Consider the following 9,211-nt stretch of genomic DNA (forward strand, 5'->3'; position numbering starts at 1 on the left):
AATATACAATTTAAAGTTTATTAATTTTTTATTGAAAAATCACAATTGAAATAAACAATATATTTTTAGACGCAATATTTTTTCATAAAACATAGATAGTTTCTATATCATGTAATTGTATACCAAGCTTACTAAAATATCATACAATCATGGAATTTTATTTGACATATCGGATATTAACTGATTGGATACTACATCTTTCCAACGTCTTTAATCAAATTGCTGAAATGGATTGAAATTGATAGGTACAGAATATACGTAAGAAAAAACAATGCACTTACTTTCCTTTCCATGTAGAATGCTTGGTAACTAAAAAGCATGCTACATCTTGATTGTCCTTTATCGGCATCATTGTTTCATTTCACGTGGACGCAATCGTTTCGGTTCGGATAAAGTTTTAATTAAATCGCCGAGTACTATTTGCACAAGATGAAAGGCGTAAGAGAACATTCGCGCACGAGTTATTACACGATCGTCATTACGTAAAATATGGACATAGGAAAAAAGGTATAAACTTTAACTAACTTTACTGCTAATTCGAGTTCGAATAAGTAATCTTGTGTGTGTGTGTGTGTGTGTGTGTGTATGTGTGTGTGTGTGCGTGTGTGTGTGTGTGTGTATGTAGATGTATATGCTCATTAATCCTTTTCACTTAACAAATGTCATCTTCGACAGCTTTGTTAACCTGGAAGCGGCCATGATGGTCGAGAACGACTGGGGGCGTTGGGGGTGTCAACGAACAGCTGTTTCTAGATGTCGACACCACAGTGTCCACGGTGAGTGCATGCGGAAGCGACGACTGCTCACTGAGCAAAAAAAGGATTAATCTATTATTAATATGTTTATTTATTATAATTCGTAACGTAAAATAACTTTGTCTACTATAGATATAATCTTTAATATCATCTTTCTTACTTATTTATTACTGTTTATTATTTCTCTAATGCCATGTTTGGGCCGTAAGGCTAAGGTTATGTAGTGTTCAATGAGTGATGGAACGTAATTTTAAATCACTCCACTGAGCGCATCAAGTGCACGATATAAACTAAGCAATTCAATCGCTCGATAAACATGCCTAGAATTTTATATGGGTGCTTTCCCACTTGAATACTTAGAGTATGATCAACATGATGTTGCAAATGTTTTGAAGCGTTTTTTAATTGGTCAGTTTGTAAAATTCTTTCTTCTAATTGGTCCATCAAAGCATTTGTAGCGAGACTTTGACCATAATTTAATAAATGATAAAAACAGAATGATGATTATAAGCGCTTAAGGCTGTTTTCTCATGCTGACGCTTGACGCTCATTTTGAACGTCAAAATAGGTCACGTGATCAAAATTGATACTTGGTATTCGTCAATTTTGATTACGCGTCTAACTCTCGAATGAAAATGAAGCCTAAAGCGCGTGAATAGCACATGGCTGCTTTAATTAGGTAAGAATATCATCAATCAGAAATCGCCGATGTTGCTTCTCTCATATAGGATGCTTTCTATTTGATAACACAAGCGTCATTTTATCCTTGTTGACATTCAGAGAGTGACAAAGATAGAATGACACTTGTGTCATCGACTTGTGTCATCAAGGTTGCGATCAAAGTCTCGCTATAAATGCTTTGAAGCGTTTGATGGACCAATTAGGAGAAAAAATTTTACAAACTGACCAATTACAAAACGCTTCAAAGCATTTGCAACATCGTGTTGACCATACTCCAAGTATTCAAGTGGGAAAGCACCCTATAGTATTCTAGGCATGCGAGCGATTGAATTGCTTAGTTTATATCGTGCATCTTGATACACATACTGACTAGTAACTTTCTATTAAATTATTTTAATTTCAACGATATATTCAAAGAATAATGTACTAAACTGATACAATATGCATCAAAATGATTAATTAAGTATGTATTACACTAGTGCTTGTAGTGCTTCTACTGACCTATAGCAGAGAGAAACCTGGCAATAGTACATATGTGCGTGATAACATACTATAATTTTTCTTTCGTACAAAAACTTTTCTTACAAAGAAATTCTATAGCAGGTAAATATATATTTACACTTTTATCGTTCGATTGTTTGTGTATTTTCAGTATATCATATGTAGCGATAGCAAAGTCAATTTTACGATAACAGTATGCGGTTATAATAAATGCTAATATAAACGAATTTCAAAGTTTACTTAAGTATTAGAAATATATTTGTATTAGAAATATATCTTATTTAATGTAAATATAAGACTGAGGAAGCGTACACATAATAAAAGGACCATGGAATGTAACGCAAATAAAAGAAGCAATGACAGCATGAATGTGATTGAAAAAATTGCAATGGAGGTGCAACTTGAAAAATCGACTGCCGATGACCTGGCTGTTAGTGGGAATAATAATGTAGCATCGGTGATAATAGAAGAATTGGATGAAAGTGCTATTAGTTCAATGGATATGGATATAAATGAATTTGTCGAAGCAAAAGCATTACAGATAAGAGATGTAACAGATGTTATTCCAAATTCTACATTCTCTCCATCATGTAATTTCAACAAGGATAACATGGACATGGAAGATCAGGATATGTTGTTAACTATCGACGAAGAAGATCAGCTAACAAAACAATTTTTAAATGGCGAGTTAACATTCAGTGAGTATTCGTCCAGAATGGATCAGGATACAGATTTAGAGATGATAGAAAATGATACCTCCAGGTATGGGTTATATATACATATTACATTTTAATTATTTTGACAATCACGAAATTCACATTTGTGATGCTACTTTTAGAGCAATAATTGGATTTGATCATGTTGCTGTACAAAAAGTTGTAGAACAAAAGCAGCATAAAACAATTAACGTGCGTCAAAAAAAAAAAAGGCGCGTTTTACCACCAGTTTTACAAGGACTTATGGGAGAGGCAAATTTGAGATTCGCAAAGGGAGAGGTAGATTTAGCAGCTAAAATATGCATGGAGATCATTAGGCAAGTTGTCTTAGTGTATCACATTGACATATAACGTTTGGTTAAAATTTTTATGTAACAAGTAAAAAACACTTGCTAATTTTTTAATTATTTCTTAGACAAGTACCAAGCGCTCCAGAACCGTTTCAGACGTTAGCTATGATATATGAAAATGATCAGCCAGAAAAGTCGTTGCAATTTGCTTTAATTGCTGCGCATCTTAGTCCTAAAGATGCTGATCAGTGGGTAAGATTGGCTAACTTGTCATTGGAAAGTGGCGATATAAAGCAAGCCATAACGTGTTACTCTAAAGCGATTCAAGCCAGTCCAAAGGACATAAGTTTATATGAAACAAGAGCACAGCTTCAAGAACAAAATGGCGATAAAAAAGCATATTTGCGGGGATATACAAAACTGATTCATCAATTGGAAGCCGAGGATGGTGAATATATAATGAAATACGCAAAGATGTTAGCCAAACGTTATATGCAAGAAGATAACAATGAACAAGCATTGGAAGCAGTAGAGATTATCTTTGTCAAATGTCCTGATCTCATTACATTAGAAGAAGTTAATATTATGACTGAATTATTAATAGCGCTAAAGCAATTTCAGAGATGTTTAGATATACTAGTAAAGTATACAAATATTCAGATACGATATAAGAAGAAAGAGGAGAAAGAAGAAAGAATAGTAGCCAATAATGCAAAGGCCGATAAGGAAGAAGAGTGTAGTAATGCAAAACGAAAAGCAGTATCTCCGACATGGAGAAGCCAAAATAGTGACGAAATAGAATCTTGCGATGTACCAGACAACGTCGTTGTTGACTTAAAGGCAAAATTTCTCATAATTCTCATTGAATTGGATTATATTTCGATTGCTGAAAAATTGTTACCAAACTTTTATATGCGCGAAAATCCAGAGATTTCTGGAGATCTCTTTTTAGATGTAGCGGAAGCACTGATGGGCAAGAAAGAATTTCATCGCGCTATGATTTTGTTGGATCCGTTAGTCAAAAGCTCGAATTTTAGTTTGGCTGCAGTTTGGCTGAGACATGCCGAATGTTGGGTTGGTTGTAATGATGTGGATAAAGCTATAGAATCTTACGAAGCTGTTCGAAAGTTGTCACCACAGCATTTAGGCGCAAGATTAGCTTTAGCTAAACTTTATAAAAAGTCGGAACGTTATGATAAGGCGATACAAGTTCTCTACCAAGATCCCGAATCCGATACATTAGATTCTGACGTTCTGTATCAAAGAACACTACTACTTTTTAAACTTGGAAGATACGAGGAATACTTTTCCTCGGGAATGTTACTTTTCTCACGACATTGTGTTAATATAAGAAGAAAGGTTGAATTAAACGCATTAGCACGCGCAACGGGTGTTCGGCAACGACTTGACAGCCTACAACTTCGTCGTTTATCATGTGGAGAAAAGTTAGAAGATGAAAATGCACCAACGTTCACCACTAACGCAAGACCGAGCGAAAAAAATGAATTTCTACTTTTTCTACAAATGTGTAAACTAGCGTATAAATTAAACAAGTATGGTTTCCTTCAAAGATTATGTTTCACTGCTCTGACATCAAAGAGGTTTAAAAACAGAGACTCTCATATTATCTTTTTGTGTTTGGTTTCTTGCATTCATAATAAGGATTCGTTCTATGGTTACAATATTGTCCGAGAATTCGTACGTGTCTGTCAAAAGTCCAACTCGTGGAATTTGTTAAATATAATTATTCAAAGAGCAGAAGATTTGAGACACAACAGATTTATAATGCGATTACTTGGAAGAGACGTATTTTCATATTTGCATATTATGCATGCAAACAACTGTCTTGTTTCGGGAACTTACAAATATGCTCTAAACGGTTATATGTCTCTCTTTAAAGTAGCACCTAGTGCATTGTTAGCATTGTTAATAGGCGTGACGCAATTACATATGGCATGTCAAAAGATGTCAGCTAAGAAGAATCAGCTAGTAATTCAAGGTATGTATATTTTATATATATATATAGTTCAATAAGATAGGAATTGATTTTAAATTTCGCGCGCGCACATGTCATAATTCAGTTTACATTTAAAGAGCATTTAAAGCACAGTCTTCTTTCTTTTTTAAAAGTATTTTATTATATTTAAATAATGATGTAATATGTGTAACAATACATATACATTATTATATTACAACTACGTATTACTTTTTTTCTTTCTCTTTCTAATCTTTAATCTTTGTACACAGCGCTAGCCTTTTTCAAAAAATACATGCAATTACGTGGTGAAGAAGGTCAACAAGAAACTTACTATAATATGGCACGGGCATTTCATCAAATCGGTTTATTACCATCTGCGATTCACTTCTATAAGTTGGTCCTGAAGGAAAATCCAGGAGATTTAGTTAAACAGCATGCGAATCTTTTGGATCTAAAAAAGGAAGCAGCGTTCAATTTGCATCTCATCTATCTACAATCCGACAATCATCTTCTTGCTAGAATGTATCTTGAAAATTATATCACGGTATAAATTGAAACTGTGATATTTTATAGAATTTCTGCTTTTGTGTGCGTGTGCGTGTACGTGCGTGTAAACGAACGTATGCGTGTATGTATATAATAAGTTTCATTAAAGAACAGAACTCTTTGTAACGAAACACGTATTTAAAATTATTCTACTCTTTCATTGTACAATCTTCTCTTTCAAACAAGTGCGACCGATCAAACTCCCATTTCTGAAACAATCTCACTTTTTTATATATCTTTGCTATCGCTACATGGATTATATGATAAATAATAAATAATAACAAAATATATAATTTTTTGAAATTATATATTTTGAGATATAATCTCAAAAATGAAATAAATCATTCAATTCCTTAAGGTATTCCATATTAAAATAAATAAATAATCAATTTAAATTTCCTTTAGAGTAATGGCTATTGCTTTAGAGGCTAAAATTGAGTTTAAACAATTATGCGATACGTTGGAAGACGTTGCCAAGACACATGATGTAAAAAAGAAAGAACAAATTTTGCAAGCGTTTATCGACACGTGTCGAAATGTTGGCGATAAACTGAAAATAGAATATTCTGAATCGGTACGTACATATACTTTAAAGTAGAGCAGAGTTTTTTCATCCATTTCTCACGATAGTGTTTATATTTCTGAACAGCATATACTGAACATTTAAAGGTATCATACTTGTGCTCTCAAGAAACAATCATGATTGTATAAAATAATTATATAAACACTTACTGCAAAAAGATATTGTTTGCTGTAAATTGTATGGATTTCACTTTAAGGAATGAAACTGACGGCATAGCCCCGCTCTATCCTATACATTATGTGTGTTGGATAGAAGTATTGCTGCTATAGTTTGATCTATAGTTTGATGTAGATATAAAAATGATTAAATTTATTTGTGAGAAACTTTGGAGAAAATTATCGAAAATTGTTCAAAAACACGCTTTCATTTTTAAAAAAATATAAGAATTGTTAAAATTTCTATTCTAATCTAACGTATGACGATGTAGAGAGAGAGAGAGAGAGAGAGAGAGAGAGAGAGAGAGAGAGAGAGAGAGAATGTAAAGTGCATATTTTGTCGTCATTAGACTACGCCTATTAATCACAATGATAATACCTTATTAATATTAGCATTATATAAGCATTAACAAAGAGATTATCGTGAGATATTTTCTCTTTTTTTATCAATACAATTCTAAACAAAAAATTACAACATTCTTTAAAAAGCGACTTGGATGAAAGTATCCTGCAAATTTGTTCCGTAAAATAACATATTTTATGAATAAAGGAAAATAATACCAATGAGAGCCGAATGTGTAAAGTGATGTAACATATTTTATGACAATAATACGGCATTGTTATTATATCCCGGCTCTAATTATGATTTATGATTTAATTTTGTCTTAGGATGTGTCACTCTATCCTATCTTAAGATTGATACTACCCAATCTTGAACGACAGCGTGGACCGCATAATTTGAAGCAAGTTTCGTTAGCAAATCTTTACGCTCACGTATACGGTTTCGCAAAAAATAGTGACAGTTATAAAAAGTTGGCAAATTATCGGTTAGTATAATATAATCTTCCAATTGTAATCTAACCGTTTATGCTATAATCGATAAAGTATTTTGCTGGATATGTATACATATCTTACCTTATACAAAAATATACATATGTATATAAGAATTTTACTTCACAAATGTACATATACAGCTAACTAATACGTACGTTTCCTTGAAGAAATTTTCTTAAAAACATGCAACATTCTTATTTTAGAGATTTACTCTCGTCGGACAAATTTATAGGAAATGATTTCGCTGATCGAGCTTACTACGTGTTGAATAAAAAATTACCTCGAATCAATACTGGATTCACGATCGCACGGATTAACGAATTCCTTGATAGTATCTCCGGGAGAAACACGAGGCAGCAAAAAGTTGAAATGTTTCGAGTACTTTTCCGACAAATTACAGGATTTGAGATGAAGTGGATGACGCGTATCATTCTTAAAGATTTACGACTTAGTATAGGAACGCAAAGAATACTGCACAGTTCGTATAACTTAATTGCCTAATAACAGAATGTTTTGTATATATATAATAAATGTGTCTCACGACGCATTAAAAGACTAATTGCAGTCCATTTCTTTCAAGTCTATCATCCCGACGCGAATGATAAATTTCTTGTGACGAATGATCTGCGCGAGATTTGTAATCAATTACGTAATCCTAAGATCAAATTAAAAGAACACAGCATACAAATATTTTCACATTTTAAGCCGATGCTCTTAGAGAGATGTAATATCGAAAATATCGACAAATTATTTCGGAACAATGATTTGTACTATGTTCAAACTAAATACGATGGCGAGAGGTCGCAACTTCATATGAAGAATGGAAAATTTAAATATTTGACACGTAGAGGATACGACATCACAAACAAGTATGGATACGGAGAAACTGGATCTTTGGGTATGATGACGACGAATACTCCAAGTTGAATAAACAAGTTGAAGAAACAGTAAACAGAAGAGGAGCATATAGACACATGCAAGATGTTTGTAGCAAATGTCAGATATTTAAAAGTAGATATATATATATATTTAAAATTATTATGTTAACAATATAATTATATTGTGTTAACGTAATATATTTATATTGTTAACGTAATACTTTTAAATACCTGACATTCGCTACAAACATCTTGCATGTGTCTAATTTTAAATATATATATATATATATATACATACATACGACATTCGGCTATGAATATTTTGCGTGTAGCGATTATATGCTCCTACTTTTATTTACTGTTTGTCAATTTATATTATTTATTATCACTTAAAAAAAATTTGTTATTGTAAAATGAAGAAACTCACTCATAATTTGCTCGAATCGTTATTAATGTAGGTAGATAGATCGTACTTGATATATTATATATATTAAAAATTGGCTGTATAATAATGCATCGTCTGTACATTATTTATTTCATTTTGAAACTGTGTAGATATTGTGAAACTGTAAATATTATAATTAAATTACAATATTTCTGATAGGTTTTTTAACTGCGGTATTTACGCGGTGTTTGAATCCGAATTGTCATTCTTTAATATTGGATGGAGAATTAATGGCTTGGCATAAAGAGAAAAGAATATTTAGTACAAAAGGTATGAATCTCGATGTCAAAAATTTATCGGCGAGCAGTCGACATCAACCGTGTTTCGTTGCGTTTGATGTGATTCTGCATAATGATATCTTGCTCGTTGATACACCTTATAAAGACAGATTAAAGCTTCTCAACGATATATTCATCGAAGAGGAAGGTTCTCTAACTGTATGTCAATCTACTTTAATTTCAAACAGGTAAAATATTATGAAGAAAATGTCACAATAAGATAAGTCGTCAATGTTATCGGATTATTGTTTGGAAATTGAATGTCTACCAGATGTAAAATTATTTTCTCGTATGAAATTATTTTTTTTTAAGTAATAATTATTGCAAAAACAATAAGTGATTAATTATTGCCACTTTTGTCACAAGGGAAGAATTGATAAAGGAATTCAATATATGCCTCCGTAATAATGAGGAAGGACTTGTTATAAAGAAATGTAATATGAAATATAAACCAAACATTCGAGATGGCAACAGTTGTTATAAGATTAAAGCAGAGGTAAAGTTTTCTTCTAATATTATTTTATACCGTTATTTTAAGTTAAGTTTTTGTTGAAAATTTATCATATATATA

At 32.2% G+C, this 9,211-nt stretch overlaps 3 protein-coding genes across 6 annotated transcripts in view; 2 read left to right on the top strand and 1 right to left on the bottom strand.

Moving 5' to 3' along the window:
* The window catches only part of LOC108688973 (dnaJ homolog subfamily C member 13), an 11,758-nt gene extending 10,729 nt beyond the window's left edge, over positions 1-1,029 (bottom strand). For 2 of the 3 annotated variants that reach the window (XM_018195545.1, XM_018195543.1), the window contains exons 1-2: positions 916-1,029; positions 282-806 (exon numbers count right to left, since the gene is read on the bottom strand). In XM_018195545.1, coding sequence (XP_018051034.1) covers positions 282-352 — 71 coding nt within the window. In that variant the 5' untranslated portion in view covers positions 353-806; positions 916-1,029. Of the gene's footprint in view, positions 1-281; positions 807-915 lie in introns of those variants that run through there. The other variant, XM_018195544.1, reaches the window with a different exon arrangement.
* Positions 1,030-1,396: 367 nt separating this feature from the next.
* On the top strand, positions 1,397-5,530 carry LOC108688976 (general transcription factor 3C polypeptide 3). 2 transcript variants are annotated; one of them, XM_018195549.1, is made up of 6 exons: positions 1,397-1,434; positions 1,916-2,039; positions 2,235-2,699; positions 2,776-2,970; positions 3,069-4,942; positions 5,191-5,530. In XM_018195549.1, the coding sequence occupies exons 3-6, from the start codon at positions 2,266-2,268 to the stop codon at positions 5,469-5,471; spliced, it is 2,784 nt and encodes a 927-aa protein (XP_018051038.1). In that variant the 5' UTR covers positions 1,397-1,434; positions 1,916-2,039; positions 2,235-2,265; the 3' UTR covers positions 5,472-5,530. The 2 variants fall into 2 exon arrangements, with proteins under 2 accessions (XP_018051038.1, XP_018051040.1); XM_018195551.1 differs by lacking the exon at positions 1,397-1,434 and adding an exon at positions 1,854-1,899 and having other exon boundaries at positions 2,026-2,039.
* Positions 5,432-9,211, top strand: part of LOC108688939 (DNA ligase 4) — a 6,290-nt gene continuing 2,510 nt past the window's right edge. The window contains exons 1-7 of the mRNA XM_018195490.1: positions 5,432-5,443; positions 5,873-6,041; positions 6,875-7,032; positions 7,243-7,517; positions 7,620-7,937; positions 8,522-8,828; positions 9,007-9,136. Coding sequence (XP_018050979.1) covers positions 5,877-6,041; positions 6,875-7,032; positions 7,243-7,517; positions 7,620-7,937; positions 8,522-8,828; positions 9,007-9,136 — 1,353 coding nt within the window. The 5' untranslated portion in view covers positions 5,432-5,443; positions 5,873-5,876. The remainder of the gene's footprint in view (positions 5,444-5,872; positions 6,042-6,874; positions 7,033-7,242; positions 7,518-7,619; positions 7,938-8,521; positions 8,829-9,006; positions 9,137-9,211) is intronic.

The sequence above is a fragment of the Atta colombica genome, unplaced genomic scaffold (assembly GCF_001594045.1).
Source record: "Atta colombica isolate Treedump-2 unplaced genomic scaffold, Acol1.0 scaffold250, whole genome shotgun sequence".
In the NCBI taxonomy this organism is placed as follows: Eukaryota; Metazoa; Arthropoda; class Insecta; order Hymenoptera; family Formicidae; genus Atta; species Atta colombica.